The sequence below is a fragment of the Drosophila montana genome, unplaced genomic scaffold (genome assembly GCF_035044405.1).
Source record: "Drosophila montana isolate Dmon_TW-CO22-7 unplaced genomic scaffold, ASM3504440v1 contig_1083_1, whole genome shotgun sequence".
NCBI lineage: Eukaryota > Metazoa > Arthropoda > Insecta > Diptera > Drosophilidae > Drosophila > Drosophila montana.
In genome coordinates, this window is record NW_026996074.1 from 28330 (window position 1) to 45359 (window position 17030).

A 17030-nucleotide genomic window follows, 5' to 3' on the forward strand; every position below is an offset into this window, starting at 1 on the left:
TTTGAAATCATTGTGCCAATTACTAAGTAAAAAGGGTAAAAAGTTCTTGTTAAATATATAGCCAAGCTTGTTTGCTCGTCGACGTATAATATGACGACGTTTTAATGGTTTTTTAAAAATTATTTTAGTAGATCTTTGTATTTGGTATCACCTATTCGAACATCAGAAAACCTTTACTTGTTTGTTACTTATAGACGTGTCCGATCATTGTGTATTGCTTGTTAGTTGTCACAGCTGATAACAGAGTGTTTTACATATTAAGATTTGACCTCGTTCAGATTTCGATGAGGCTTGTCGGTAGCTGATCCAAAATCTTTTCAAATTTTGTTTGAATTGCAAAGATTATGACTTACGCAAGAATTTTCCAAAAATGAAAATATTTCATTTCATTTTCATTAAAACAAAAGTGTAACATTTGCGCTTTTAGAAATTACCAATTATGATTAGAATAGTTAATAATAAGTAGTTTTTATTTATGTACCAATATTTAGAATAATCAATTGAACATTTGCGCTATATATGTAGGTATATATATATATATTCTTTAAGTTTATTTTGTTATCGTTTAAATTACCGTTGTTATAATTTATTGCCAATAAATTAATATGTCGCTTTCACTTACATACATAGCTTTGTCTGTGTGTGTGTGTGTTCACAAAATGGAATCTGAAAAATCTATATTAGGTACATGAAGTACCTATTCAAGTTTAATATAGATTAACTTGTTTACAAGTAGATATGCGAATGATTATTTTCATGTACCCCATGAGGCTAATATGCGATTTTAATTAGATTTACATCGCATTACGTTTCGTTAATTTTACATTATAACGAAACAGACAAAATCTTTTCTATGTGTGAGTGTGTGTATGTGTGTGTGTGCTTATGTTTTAAATAATCTCCAGCCCAGTGATTATTTATAACATTTTCTTTGTCTAGTTTAAAAGGAACTTCCGTGTGTCATTCGTCCAAACTTAATGAGGAAAACGCTCGCCAATCTGTGCCAGCAGTTCCGCTTACTCAGCAAGTGCTGCAATAGACAGAGGTTTATGTATAGGACGATTGCCTAGTTCAACAGATTACTTGTCTACTTACCGGGACGTTTGCCCCTCATGCCAAGGAAGCCGCTTGGCGCCCTTTTTCCGCTAATGAGATAGACCCAGGGCCGCATTGCATTCTGTTCTAAGCCGGTTCCATCCTCCACATTGCTTTTCTTGCCACGCACAGCTACAAATTTACTGTTAAAGTCCGCGTACCGTTGCTTCTTTCCACGCACATCGTATGCCCTTTTAAAGATTTTGCGCCACAACTGGGCATGGTTAGTTCCATAAATGTTTTCATTTAAAATTAATTAAGAGTTTAAGATAAGTGCGTGACAAAATATATTCGTTTATAAGTTAAAGAATACAGAAGTGACAAAAATATTCAAATTATGATGAAAACAAAAATCTGGCTTTTTCTCCATATTGTGTTTTAATAAAATATAGTATAAACTTTATTGCATTGTATTTTTTGTATTGTATGCATTGTATTTTTTGTCTCGCGCTCATCTGTAGTTTTACGTAATTGGCTTACCTCTGACAGAGCCGCCCGCTTGTAATGTTGATGTGATACATCCTTTTTACCGCGCACGCCTACAAACGAATTGACAGGTGCTCTTTTTGCAAGAAGCTCCATTGCATCTTCCTCATCCTCAGCAGCATCGTTTTCAGCCATCGATGGACGCTTGCCCCGCATACCAGTAAATCCGGTAGGCGCTCGCTTGGCCACATCGCTACCATCAATAGCAAGATGCTTAAGGAAATCCTGCAGCAGATTCTCCCGCAGTCGGTCCTCCTCCATCTGCTGCAGTAAATCATGCAGGCGATTGTTATTCGGCGTAAATTTCTTACCGCGCAAGCCAACAAAGGCTAACGGAGCTTTCTTTAGTCTACGCATGTTTTCGTTGTAAAAGTTGCCCGCATCATCTTCAGTGTAGTCCAAGGGATCGGGGCCTAACCAATTGTCATCTGCTGGTGGCTCCTGATCCTTTTTACCTCTCATGCCAATAAAGCTTAAAGTCGGAGCTCGTTTTACCATATTTCGTGGTTGTTGCTCTGCTCCAGGCGCTGATGTGCTAATGGTGCTAGCGTCAACGTCCTCTGCCTCGGCTTCAACATCGCTGCTCGCAACTGCGGCAGCTGTTAGCAACAGCACCACTAACAGTTGCTGATTAAGCATTGCTTAAAATTTCTGTTGCGTGCTTTTAGGCAGGTGCTACAAAATTAACGACCGCAAGATGGCGCAAAAGTTTTGAAAAATATAAAATGCCACTACAATTTATAAATATGGCATCTGAATTATTTTAAATACCAAAGCCCAAGTCTAAAACAGGGATGGTATCAATATGTATGTATGTACCTACTGCCCGTTGTGCCCCTTTGCACATAACCATTTTGCCACATTGAAAATGGGTAATTAGACAGAGTAGTATATAAATTAAATCAAAATATATGATTTGCGGACGTGTGCACTTGTTGCTAGTTCTTCATTGTATTTATAAAATGTGACTGCACAAATCGACGTTTTAAACAAAATAAGTCTGAATTGTAGAATTGTAATTGCGTAGGTTAATTTAATGATTTGTTGTGTACTCTGCATTGTCACAAATCGAATTTTATTCTATTCCTAATATATTTTCTTTTTGCACCAAAGCTAATATTCAAAAGTAGGGAACTGATCAACGCGTTTTGAAATATGTATGTGTGAAAATTGGATATTAATTGTGCCCAAATTATATTTGGCCGTACCTACACGTACTTATTATTAATAATATAAAATGATAATATTATATTAAAAGAGGAGGTGTAAAAAAAAATGACATTATATACTTTGTTTATGAAACACGTTGAGCTGCGTCTTCTTGACCTTATTTTGTTCGTTGTTCGCTCGGGAATCCACCTAGGTTTCATATAAATGTTAGACTGGAATACATGTTTCAATTGCAATTGGTACAAAAAGCCAACTGCTGTTGTTACAATTTATAGTCGCATAAGCAAATATTTGCAGACCGCACAAGCGGAGCCACCTTGGGGCTGAAATGGGTTGCCTCTGCTGCAGTGCGTCTATTGCTTGTCATTGATTATGCTCTCCCTCTCGTTAAGTAAAATTGCCATGCAAATGCGCTAGCAATGTCTGAGGCGCACTCTCGATAAGAAGGCTATACATATCCAGCAGCCAGCAAGGCAACTGGTGGTAAACCAGCAAGAACAAATGAGGGATCGACTACAGGATGCCTTTTTTTTACATAACTGAACATGAACTAGATTTGCCTCTGATACTGCAACAAAAGTTAATAGTATAAATACTGAGTATATTCATTATGAAATATATAAAAATTAAAATCGCGACCATCTTATTTTGCAATAACAAAATTCTTAAATTATTTAATATTATAATAAATTGTTTAAAAAAACGTCTTTTATTTTTAATGTTTTACTACAATATCATTCAATAAAATTAAATTTATATGCCTTTTAGAGCTGCCTACAATAAGGGTATGATAGCACTAACGATGCGCGCACAGGAAGCTGGAGACATGTAATTCAATTGATTGCCACTGTCGGCGAAAAGAAGTTCCAGGCCATAGACCAGGCGACAAGTGGCAATTGAATTGCACGCAAAAATGCATTTGAATTGAATTGATGTTAAATTTGCGGTAATCAACAGGTCGCGGGCCTAGCTAAGCCCGTTTGACGTCTGTGTGTGGTTTTGGTTTTGTTGGCTCTATGTTTAAGTACCAAATGCTGAAAGTTTTTAAATACTAAACATAACAGAAGTGGCGATGGAAAATGTCAAAGTATCAGACGGGTCGCACAGGCAGAGAGCGAATCCAACTATTATTTTTAAGCCCAAAGTTTCTGGCGCAAAATTAGCAAGCAGGAAAGTGTAGCTTCCTGTTTTTGAGGCGCCGCCCCTCAAGGCTCTTCATCATGACATAAAAGTGACAACAGGCAGCAGTCGAACAATGGCTTAGAAACAGGGCCAGTATACAGTCCTCACATGTGCCGCCCACGAAGCGTATGCATAATGTGGGTGGCCTTAAGCTAAGCTGTTAACATGTAGGTGGGTGTAATGTGAGTGCCTGCCTGCCTAATTGTCTATGTATGTGTAGATTTGTGTTTGCTTTGTGCAGCCCCAGCGGACACTTTAAACTGCCAAAAGGCCAACGGTCGAACGTTCGTGTGAGTATTAAAGAAGCGAAAGGCGTCGCAGTGCGAGATTTACATTTTGGCCAAAACATCGCCCAGAACGTGCCACGGATATCTTTGTGTACATGTGTTTATTTATGTATCTGTGCGGGCAATAAAGGCCCATTAACTCAGAAGTCGACCCACTACAACAACAATAAAAGGAACACGCGTACGAAATAAATAATAGAACAAAACGGAATAGAAAATTCATTTTTTGAGCAATTGGTCGCTCCATTTTCAGTTTGCCTGCGGCTGCATCTCGTCATCGCCCTTTTTGCATATCTCGCGCAGCTCCAGCAAAAACAACAAACCAGGAGATGGGGGTCGAAAAACGTGTTTTTGGGCAACAGTTAATGCATAGAATATGAAGTCTGCCCATACCTCTTTTTATAGCCCGTGCAGCTGTAGCCCAATTCAAATCATGTTTCACATTCATGTAAGCCAGAGTTGTATATTTTAGCCATTGGTCGCATTCACCAAGAACAAAAGGAGCCTATTAACAAACATATGGGCCTTTGACATTCAAAGGATTGTATTTCGAGCCTATTTTCCATATACAGGCAGCTATATTTTAAACAAACATTTGATTATTATTTCTGCCGCATAGCTTTAGATTGCTTATGTTATTGTAATTTGTTTACCGATTCACATTTTTTGAAGCATGTTTGAAATAAAAATTTTGGTTAAGATTGTGGATGGTATATACTAGAAGTTTTAAATACAGAACATTTATTTAATTAAGATTATAATGAGTTATTACAATGTGCAACCAAATGACCAGGTGTTAGGGTAACTTCTGTTTTATATTTGTATACCCTTGCAGAGGGTATTATAATTTTGTCGTTAAATGTGTAGAAGAAGACATCTCCGACCTTGAAAAGTATATATACATATATATATATACCACTACATCATATAGCTTCCATTGGAACGATCGGTATAATATTAAGTCATATGAAAAACTTATTGTTTTTCAAGATATCTTATCAATAGTCGGCATTATCTATTTTCCCTGTGCTTCTTTGATACGGGCAAAGCACTATGAGCTTAAAGAAAAGGTTGGGTCTGTAAGGGTATTAAATCTTCGGCGTACCGAAGATAGCCCTTCATTCTCGTTATATTTATTATTATTATTTATATTAGAAGCAACCTATTTGTATATTAATTGTTTTATCCTTTGCTACAAACTGTTGTTATCCCGTTAGTCTTCGAGCCCGATTAGAATTTTTTTAGTCATAAAGAGAATCTTTAACCAAACCCGTTTAAAAACAAAAGAGCTTAAATCCATACTGAAGCATATTTTTTCAAAATTTAAGTTCTGTCTTTTAAGCGATACTTAACAAACGCACTTGTTTAATAATATTTGGTAGATCAAATTTAGCGCGTAAAAAATCCAAATCAAAGCCAGGGCATGAGACTCAAGCCATTAAGTAAACCACCGATAGTAATTTTTTGTTTGTGTTCAGCCCCTTGGACATTTCAATATATACAGTAATATGTACAAATATGTGAATATATCATAAATTAGAAATTATGAATAATCAAAAATGACAAGATTGATTTATACCAGAAAATTGTGTTATTTAAATTGCTCAAGATGTGTTTTAATCGAGGAAGTTATAAAAGTTCTTTGCCCATGTGAAAAGTGCTGCATATGCACAAATGCCCACATAAAGCATACATAAATGATTCAAGAATCGTTCTCGCCGCGTGCTTAGATGCACTTATCAACAGTTCGTAGCTGGCGATCGTTCAGTTTGAGTTTAGCTTTGAAGCGAGACGCACGGCTTGCTCCAGCTGTGAATTAACTAAATGAAACGTGCACAGTGTTCATAAGAGATAATTACATATTTACAAATGTACATACGGATCTAGATCCATTAGCTGTGTATATATAATTATCCTAGACCAAAAATCGTGACTGACAAGCAGATAAAGGCGTTCCACGCTGAGGACCAGGTGAGCATCGAAAATGTGACAAAGAAGCAAGTACTGCTATCTTCTTGGAACTCTCAGTCGAACCCTGCTGACCTGCTGAATGAGAGTAAGCGTATTGCTTAGCTAATGCTTTTCATAGAATTCTATGTGTTATTTAGCTGAGCTCAGCAAAAATAAGAACAATGGGCTAGTCTAAAACAAATTAAAATAATCAAATTTCTCAGGTAACTCTCCGGGAACACGGGCATGGGCTTGGGCTTGTACTTGCGCTCAGGCATGCAAAATAATTGAATTGGGTCAAATGTTTAAAATGCCTGTCTCATGTTGTGCGATTGCTTAACGAAGAATAACATTAAAGATATGCCACAGATTTCGTTGTTCTTGCCTATATAAATTACATTTTACGAATTCCGTTTTGACTGCGGGTATATGATGTACATATGTAGATATATGTATGGGTATGTGGGTATGTACGAGTAAATAAATGCATATATGGACAAATCGTTTTAGTGATTGCCTCAATTTTGGAAGGTCTGCGGCACTCATCCAAGTTCAGGGCCGGGAATTCACACATCATTTAATTCACATTCAATTAAGAACACGCATTATATTAGCTTTGATACAATATATCAGGTTGTTTTTTATTTATACCCTGAACCTTTGGAACCCATTACAAATGGGTAAAAAGGGTATAAGGAATTTGTGCTTATGCACGTAACAGGCATCTCCCATAAAGTATATGTTTTCTTGATCAGCATCAATAGCCGAGTCTATATAGGCATGTCCGTCTGTCCGTCCGTCCCTCCGTATGTATGAATGCAAGGATTTCAGAAACTATGAGAGCAAGAGAAACTATGAGGTTTTAAACGTAGTTCCTCTTAGTGCCCGCGCAGTACGAATTTTTTTCCGGTAATCGATAACTTGCCCCGTTTCCAAGCAAAAATCGATAACGAAATCCTGTTATTTTTTTTAGAAAATTTCTTTGGTTTTAACGGCTAGAGTCACCAAAATAGACATTAGCTTCTTGAATAGCATACGAATACATAGTATTTTAAAGCAACTACCCACCAATATATATTTATATTTCCAAACATTATATAGCACAATAAGATCTACTGTTTCATCAAGTTCGGTTAAGAAACCCAGAAGTTATTGAAGAAAACGTGTGCTAATATTGACACGTGTTTGCGGCAGCTAGCGAAACTTGGAGGAATTTATGTCTATGTATATGTATACACACACTTTCATGCGCGTCTTTATTTAATTCTCACAAAAACATTGCAACTGCGATTGAATTGTATTTTGTTCTGTATGTATGTACTTTGTTTTTTTTCATCAACAATGAGTTGTTGGTGTAGCTGTTGAGTAGAGGCGGTGCCAAGTAGTGTGGTCAGTTACGAGTTCGAGTCCCAATAGGGGAAAGAGCCTCTTGTTTTCATTTTAACAGTATTTTTTACATAACATTCACATAGAAAATTCTACTTTCACTTGAGAATTATATTGAAATACCATCAAACATTCCTAAATAGACACCGGTTTCGAATAGAAGCCTCGAGACAATTTTTTAATTTTTCCTAACATGTTAAATTATATATCTATTAGTATATTGAATCAATACCAGAGACGACGTGCTTCTTAGTTTTAATGCTACCTTAATGGGACAATGTATGTATATATCATATTTATACCCTGTAGTACAAAATTATGTAGAGAAATATTTAAAAAAAAAAATAAACTCGTCGATTGCAAGATTTATTATACTTCTAACATTTTTGGCGAGCTTTATGTATTACTATATCATTTAACTCCAATGATCATAATGCATACGAATGTGTGCCTTTGGTTCACAATATTATATCATCTTCAGCTTGCCGAACAATCTCTTTTCTTTTTTACTTATTACTTTATTCACCAGTTTGATGAAGCAAAACAGAAATGAAATAATGGTCACATATCAAAACGGTGCATGAAGCATAAGCAAATGTAAATCGTGAGGTAGATCACACACTTACATACATAATCTGGCTTTAAGTGGGCAATATGTCACTACACGATAAGAACTAGTTTGGGAACTAGCAGAACTGCGCTTAAGAAACATTTCATTATAATTTTCGAACACCTGTATCAGCGCATTAATAAGGCCCATGGCGTTGTGAACAGCAAATAGATAAATAAAAACAAGTAAGAGGGCTCTATTCGAAAGTGCCCGACTAGCAACTACTAGCCGCAACGTCTATATAATTATACTTCACGAGCAATTACAAGGCATGTTCAGTGACCCTGCCTCATAAAACCTGCGAGAAATTTTCAAAAACCCGATATCAGTATCGTATACAAGGCAAAATGTTTTCATGTTTTGAAACAAACTTTTACACAGGAAGGATCTTCCTTAAATATGCAAGTCTCTAGCTCTTATAGGTTTTGAGATGGACGCGCTCAAACATACGGACAGGCGCACGCTAAACATACAGACAGAAAATATGAGTAGATCGAATCGGGTATTTATGCTGACCAAGAATATATGTATATATTATACTTTATGGGGTCGGATAGGCTTCCTTCTGCACAAAACCATTGTACCCTTTTTACATACACATTTTCATTAAGTTTAGGGTATACAAATATGAAATGTGAGTGCGCATAAAATGAATGCTGAAAATGCTAAAGTTTTGGCAAAAGTTATTGGCCAAACAAAACCGCATTAATTTATAATTGATTAATCCACCGAGGCTCCGCATTAAATTAGTTGATTTTATAAGCAGAACAAACAGAGATTTGTTCAGTTAGCTGTCAGTCAATTAGTCGGTCAGTCAGTCGGTGAGGGAAGAGGCACTGCTGACACACGCCAAAAATGCCAACTAAATAATTGAACCATGAACTTGAATTGAGGCATCTCAACTCATCCCAGCTAAGCTGTTTGCGGTGGCCGAAGATTTTACTAGATTGCTAGTGAATATGTTATAGGAAGCTGGCCGATTTTGTTTCCGGCAGCAGCAAGATGAGTGTCGTGGCCTCGGATGTGATATGATAAGGAAAATTCGCACAAAGGGAAGTAGCATTCGTTTCCTGCAGTATTGCAGTAGTCTAATATGGAACAACCGCCAGGTATATTTATGCTTTGTAATTTAGTCGGGCTGAGCAAATAGGTTAAGAGCACCAAACTATTCCAAGTGATTAAATATAAATTAAAGCTGTTAGACGACTATATACATAAAAGTAGAATTTAAATCATAATATATTAATTAACTCTTTAGTATTAAAATATACATAATTGCCTCGTAATAGCCTTTTTTTATAATTATCCCCGTTGATTCTTGCTACAAAAAAATGATAAATTAATGTTCAATAATGTTTGCCATCTATTTTATTTGCTCTTTAGTAATTCAGGTGGATCTTATTGATATTTATAGAACACAGATTTCAGCTGATATTTCCCCGAAGTAACTGCCATTCAGAGTTGTTGTCTTACTTGAAAACTATAAAGCACTTAATCTTTTTCCAACTTTGTGGTATATCTAATGCATACTCAGGCTTAGCTTCGTTTAACCATTGTTTTCTACTGGTCCAACTAATCACCAAATAATCACCCTTCAATATGGCGTACAAATTGTAGCGCAGTTGTGTGTCGATAGTTAATCGGGGTATAGATAATTTAATAAGTGCGTTGTATGTTTATTTTTTCAAAGCAGAATTCGCCTGGTCAGAATGAATTTCTACTATGGTTTAGTGATCATATTGGCATTGGTTTCAATTGCTGAAATCGGCAGCAGCAGTCGCACCTTCATTGTGGACTATGAGAATGATCGGTTTCTAAAGGATGGACAGCCATTTCGCTTCATATCCGGCTCCTTTCACTATTTTCGGGCTCATCCTGATACCTGGTCGAGGCACTTGAGAACAATGCGTGCCGCTGGTCTCAACGCAGTTACTACGTAAGTTCAAACATGGCAACTGTCCTGCAGGTTGAATATTAAATTAAATATAATTTTGTCCATCCAAAAAGATACGTAGAATGGTCACTACACAATCCGCGCGACGGCGTCTACGTTTGGAATGGCATTGCAGACTTGGAACGCTTTATACGTCTGGCTGTCGACGAGGACTTGTTGGTGATACTGCGTCCAGGTCCCTATATTTGTGCTGAGCGCGATATGGGCGGCTTTCCATACTGGCTTCTGAACAAGTTTCCTGGCATACAACTGCGCACAGCCGACATTAGTAGGTTCCCCGGCAAAATACCCAACCTACAAAACCTAACCCAATTCCCTCTCTGCAGACTACCTTAGTGAGGTGCGCATATGGTATGCCCAGCTAATGGCACGCGTTGTGCCTTATCTTTATGGCAACGGTGGACCCATTATCATGGTTCAGGTCGAGAACGAGTATGGTTCGTACTTTGCTTGCGACCTAAATTATCGCAGCTGGTTGCGCGACGAGACCCAGAGCCATGTTAAGGATAATGCCGTGCTGTTTACCAACGATGGACCCACCGTGCTGCGTTGCGGCAAGATTCAGAATGTTTTGGCTACGATGGATTTTGGAGCCACGACAAATCTCAAGGACATCTGGAGCAAACTGCGACAGTACGAGCCTAAAGGTCCACTAGTAAATGCCGAGTACTATCCCGGCTGGCTGACACACTGGACAGAGCCTATGGCCAATGTGAGCACTGAGGCAATAACGGGAACATTCATGTAAGTGGTATTAAGACTATTGGCAGGTTCAATAATTACGAAAGCAGATTTTCTAATGATTGTGTACTCAATTATCTTAATAGTTCTTCTAATTGCTCAGCCTTGATTGAAACATTCGAAAAACATTAATTGAAAATTATTTACACTATACTTTCAGTAATATGCTAGAGAGTGGCGCCAGTGTGAATTTCTACATGTTTTATGGTGGTACCAATTTTGGTTTTACGGCAGGCGCCAATGACAACGGACCTGGTAACTATATAGCAGACATAACCAGCTATGATTACGACGCGCCCATGACAGAAGCGGGTGATCCCACGCCCAAGTACATGGCACTACGCCACATTATTGGCAGGTATTTACCACTGCCGGATGTGCCAGTGCCGCAGCCGGTGCCAAAACGGGCCTACGGCATTGTCAGGCTGCTCAGCTGCTGTACGCTGTTCTCCAGAGAGGGTCGAGAAAAACTCAGTACGGGCGTTGTGCGCTCTACGAACCCAAAAACGTTTGAGGCCCTGAACCAATACTCTGGCCTGGTACTGTATGAATCTTGGTTGCCCGCGCAGTTTAAACGGGATCCGAGTGTGTTGCATGTGCGCGGCCTGGCGGACCGTGGCTACGTCTATGTGGACAATGAATTTGTGGGCATACTGGCGCGAGAGACGCCCATTTTTGATTTGCCACTAAGTGCTAGCTCGGGTAGGCACTTACAGATTCTGGTAGAGAATCAGGGACGCCTTAACTATGGAAGGCAGCTAAATGACTTCAAGGGCCTCACGAAGGATGTGCGCCTGGACAAGCAGATATTGACCAGCTGGAACATGACTAAGTATCCGCTGGAATCGTACGAAAACCTAGAAGCTCTCATAACCCAGTCGACTGAAGCGGCAAAAGTTGGCTTTCAAGAGATCAGAAAACTGAAGACGATACTACGCAATGGACCAGCTATCTACTACGGCAGGTTAACCATCGACAGCGCCGATCAGCTGGCGGACACATACCTGGATATGTCCGGCTGGGGAAAAGGTATTGTCTTTCTGAACGGCGAGAATCTGGGCCGCTACTGGCCTCTGGTTGGCCCGCAAATAACACTATATGTGCCCGCCGCAGTACTAAAAGTGGGCGGGAACCGTTTGATCCTGGTGGAATACCAACAGACGCCCACTAATATGGAGCTGCAGTTTCGCGATACGCCCATTTTGAATAGCAGAGTAAATTAGCTTATACAACAATAGTACATAATGATATATGACATATGTAAATTTTTCAAAATAATTTTTTTTGTAAGGCATAAAAATCTGGTGATGGCTCCTTTTTTCCTTTGTAAGCCTGCTACTAAAAGACTCATTACAGCAGCAGCAGTAACAAAAACAGCTACACATGTGACCTTTATGCGCGGCAAAGGCGACACGCCTTCCCAAATTAATCCCAAATGATTGAAGTCTACAGCAGCGCAGAGGCTGGTGAACCAAAGTCGGCAGAAGTTCAAATTCGCCGTCTTCGCTCGTTAGTTATAGCGCCCTGGTTAAAATGTGGGTCTATAGAAATATATTTGTTCGTAGTTGCCTTTTTGATATTGACGCCAGATCCATAGACTTAATATATTATGATAGACCCATTAAATTGAAAACGCATTGAACCGATTTTAAAAAATACATTTGCATGCGTCCTGGCGTTTCATCTGGCGTTTGAGTTTTTGCACGACATGCCTGCCGACTGGCTGGGATAGGTGCATAATCAGCGGTAGAAAACTAACAAAATTGATTTCTTTGCCAGCTAAAGCCAGAGATGTGAATAACAACACATTCAAATATGCTATATGTATGTATACTAACACACATGCAAACATAATTGCTTGCACGGCTCTCATAGAGCCGAAGCGCAGAATACATTCTATTTTTAGCTTTTCGCTCTTTCGGCTGTGAGAGCGCATTGATACTGATTTTGTTTTCGTTCTCAATTTTCAAAAAAGCAAGCTGCATAGTAGCATTTTGTTGTATGGCGTTACTCATCTTAGTGTTTATATTGTCTTTGCCTGAACCCTCTTATTCCAACACCAAATGCAGCTCACACTCGTTTGCTTTAGTAGTAATAAAGATAATATAAAAAAAAAAACTCGTAACTAACCGCGCTACTTTCCGCCGCCTCTACTCAATCGCCACACCAATAATTAAGTCTTAGTGAGAAAAAAAAGAATTAAAATAGCAGCACAGAAAACAATACAATCGCAATTGCAATGATCTGACATGTATACAGAAATTCTTGGAATTGGCGCTTGCTGCTGCACGTGTTTGCAGGCCAAAACACATTTTCTTTCGTGTTTCTTAACCGGTCTTGATGACATTTTCAGTAGTAGATCTTATTGTACTATAAAATATTCGTGTATTCTCAAAATGACAATTGCATTTAAATTGTGGCCTAATTAGGTAGGCAATACAAGTTGGTTTAATAAAATGATTTAGAGCTTTGTGGTGGTAGCGGGGAGGTGGGGATAGCTATAAAATGAAAGATACTTCATATATATATATTCAAGAAGCTACATGTCAAGTTTGGCGACTCTAGCTTTTATAATTTACCAAAATTGCGCAAAAAACAGGACTTCGATATCGATTTTTTATCGATTACATGGAAACGGGGCAAGTTATCGAATATCGGAAACAAACTGCGCGGGGACTAGGAGGACCTACAGCTAAAATTTCAAGTCTCCAGCTCTTATAATTTCTGAGATCTTTGCGTTCATACATACGGACAGACGGACGGGCGGACGGGCGGACGGACGGACAGATAGACGGACATGGCTAAATCGACTCGGCTGTTGATGCTGATCAAGAATGTTTATACTTTATGGGGTCGGAGATGCTTCCTTCTGCCTGTTACATACATTTGCACAAATACATTAAACCCTTTTTACCCATTTGCAATGGGTTCAGGGTATAAAAAAAGAAAATACCATGCTGCCAATACTGATTAATTTAAACTACTTAACGTTCAATTCATGATCCTTAATGACCTATTGGCTAAAATGTTTAATGCATAATGAGCTGCACATCCAAAGAAAATTGCAGGCTGTTCGAATTAACGTCTCACCTCTAGGTTAAGTTCATGAATCTTATTTTGATTTTTTAATTTGAATTAATGCAGATTGTCAAATTTCTTCCACAGTTTGCTAAAAGCTTAAAACATGCTATCCGTAAAATTTATTAAGAAAAATCGATTTTTTCTATTTTCCACTGCCCAAAACGGCGTGGGCAAAATATTTTTGGATCGATCTCTAGAAGTAGTATTCCATCACAATTCGGCCAATCTAGCTGTTACGCTGTGGAAGATGCACACTGCGGAAAACAAATTAAAGTTTTCATATTTCGAAACAAATTTATTACTCAATGGCATGTGTATGTAAAATCAGAATGCGCGACGAAACTCTTTTGTCTTCCCTCTAAGAATTAAATTCGCCGAACAATATTTTTGCCGTTGTTCTGATCTTGTTTGTGTAAGCATGCATTGCCTTCTTTTATACTGTGCACACATATTAGAATTCGAAATTTTTGGAGTTCCAATTGTATTTATAGGCAATTTAAATTTCAATATTAATGTATAAGTTAGAAATCTGCACCGGATCAATAACTTTTTATTGATCTAGCCATCCAGCTGCTGTAATGAGACCTGTTTCTACAATTCCTGTTGTACTTGATGTTCAGGTTCATTAGACCGCGCTATGGTCCACACACTCGCAGCTTACCATCGGATATTTATTTTTTAAAGCATCTCTTAGGCGCAGCTGCAACTCGAGTACTTTGAAATGTTTACAAAGCCTGTGTAGGTTTAGGTGTGTAAGAGTGCTGTGCACAAACATTTTGTTCTACTTGCTACTCATGTACGTATTTATATACTAATTGTGACTGTCCAAGTTGACATAAAACAAGTAATGGCCCAGCGGCTGTTTTAAAGCGACGCCCCATGTTGCCCATTTGTAGTTTTTACAGAATTTTAATCTTTTGTCCCCAAATGGTGATGCGTGTGCCATATCACAACACCGGATGCGAGTGGCTTTAGTTGGTTTCGAGCCGCCGATGCGTGACACAAGTAAATCTCCGCATTGATGTAGGTTTTTATTAGCTTTAGCCGCCGGCTGGCGTTGAAATGTCAAGTTGCTAACTATATGAAAAGTCACAAAACATTTTGATAAGATACAAGTGAACAATTACTAAGAAACATATTAATTATTGTAAGTTCGGTGGACATGATTGAATTTAATTCATTGTCTTTAAGAAGTTTTAAATAGTATTTCCGCAGTCTAGTGCGCATTAAGAATATCATTCCTGAATTCAAAAAATTATTATTAAAATGATTCGTGCATTTAGAACATATTCGTGCGTTTGAAACCAAACATGTATATTTATACCTATAAAAAATTATATTTAAAACATATTTATATGTAGATTTTTAAGAAGCAAGTATTTAAGAAACTGAAGTCTTCCAGCAGAACCAATATAACATTTTCTGCTTGACCTCACACCTCATGGAAAGCAATCGTGCAGAGTGAACTAATTTCTTGAATTTCTATTTTTCCCAAGTAAGCGTCAACAATTGATAATGTTAAGCTGAAAATCTTTTTGAGCTTCTTCACTAACACTTAACAGTAAATATTCATTTTTACTCAATGCGACACTCAAACTGAGCAATAAATTCAGTCTGTAGCTTATTTCTTTTTTGTGTAATTATCTAAATGATTTCGAATTCGTTACAAGGCAAGATGCGGTTTTATGCTGTTACTGTCTGTAACAAAACAATTCCAACAGGCAACTTAAATAATTTATGATAAAAGTCAGAAACTGTTGTACATGTCTTAATTTTTGTTACAGTCCTACTTTGCAACATTGGAATTCAGATAAATTCGTACTTCCACAAATTATGAAATATGCTTGGTATTTAAAATAAATATAACAATGCACTTACAATTTTAAATTGTTAAAATTTAAAATTTCAACTGTGTGCCTTGTGGTTTTTAACAGCTCTTTGTGAGCTACTTATTTTTTTATAATTTTCTTTTTATGGTACGCACCGAACGAACACGCCGAGAAGTATGCAACAACTGAGCGACAGATCAAAGCGGCAATGGACTTTATAAATGCTCGGCGCAGGCCGCCAACGAAGAATACAAGTACAACCACACACACATACAGCTGGATACGTTTCGTTAGACACACACACACACAGCGAACAGGAAACGACAAGCACGAAGCAGCTCGTGAGTCGCTCGGCTGTCGCTTTCCGCGTTCTTGTTCGTGTATATCAACAATTGGTCGAATAGAAACTTGTATGAGAGTGTGCATGTATGTGTGTGTTATTCACTGAGTGGCATGGGACTCGTGCATATGTATGCGAGCATACATGTAGCAGAGTTTGGTATTGGTGTTGGTCCGCTTTTATGTGGGCGCCACTTTGTTGCAGAAAACAAAAAAAGGAATAACGGATGCATACTTTCAGGTCGCGGCGCGCAATTGAATTGGTCGGAAATTTTGTTTGCATATGTGAATAAAACATTAAACAAGAAAAAATTGAGTCTGCCCTTCATATATATATACGAAAATCATATGCAATGGAGCAAAATTTTTTGTTTTTTAAATTCATTTTCCCAATTTGGCTTCTTCTTATAAATACCGGTTAAAGCTGTTAACAAGTTACAAATATTAACTTTTCCAAAATATCCATAGTTGCATATTTGCATTAAGCCCGACTGTCATTATTTACACGATGCAAATAAATAATTCGAGCGTCGCTCATAAAAGTAAATAATGACTGTCCGTTTTAATTAAACGCACAAAAACATTTATTTTTTTATTTTAGAATTCGTTGTAATTTTTTTGCCTGCGTCATGCAGACATGAGCGATGGCACGGGAGAAACAATTACATGCAACATGCATCTTTTAGGCGCGTACTGCATTTAAACGTCGGGCGGCACTTGAGGCGAGGCCAGCTTGGAGAGCATCAAGACCTAGACCGAACAACCAGAAGCCAAGATATAAAAAACCACGTGCCACTCGTAAGGGCCAAGTGCATGCAAACATGACCGCCCACATCCGTTTATCCTTTGCTTATAACCGAAAGGCAAGCGTTTATTACTGTACCCTGTGCAAAAACAAAATATTTAAACAAGCGTTTTTA

The 17030-nt window shown here is 38.0% G+C and overlaps 2 protein-coding genes across 4 annotated transcripts; one reads left to right on the forward strand and one right to left on the reverse strand.

The window, feature by feature from the left end:
* Nucleotides 1–443: 443 nt before the first annotated feature.
* Nucleotides 444–16004, reverse strand: Tk (Tachykinin). 2 transcript variants are annotated; one of them, XM_064687339.1, is made up of 4 exons: nt 15821–16004; nt 1576–2256; nt 1096–1309; nt 444–1030 (listed from the first exon to the last, which is right to left on the reverse strand). In XM_064687339.1, exons 2-4 carry the CDS (start codon nt 2218–2220, stop codon nt 1017–1019), a joined length of 873 nt encoding a protein of 290 aa, XP_064543409.1. In that variant the 5' UTR covers nt 2221–2256; nt 15821–16004; the 3' UTR covers nt 444–1016. The 2 variants fall into 2 exon arrangements, with proteins under 2 accessions (XP_064543409.1, XP_064543485.1); XM_064687415.1 differs by having other exon boundaries at nt 15927–15942.
* Ect3 (Ectoderm-expressed 3) lies at nt 6001–12161 on the forward strand. 2 transcript variants are annotated; one of them, XM_064690971.1, is made up of 5 exons: nt 6001–6191; nt 9857–10102; nt 10174–10388; nt 10447–10864; nt 11022–12161. In XM_064690971.1, exons 2-5 carry the CDS (start codon nt 9876–9878, stop codon nt 12082–12084), a joined length of 1923 nt encoding a protein of 640 aa, XP_064547041.1. In that variant the 5' UTR covers nt 6001–6191; nt 9857–9875; the 3' UTR covers nt 12085–12161. The 2 variants fall into 2 exon arrangements, with proteins under 2 accessions (XP_064547041.1, XP_064546964.1); XM_064690894.1 differs by having other exon boundaries at nt 9860–10102.
* Nucleotides 16005–17030: the final 1026 nt, after the last annotated feature.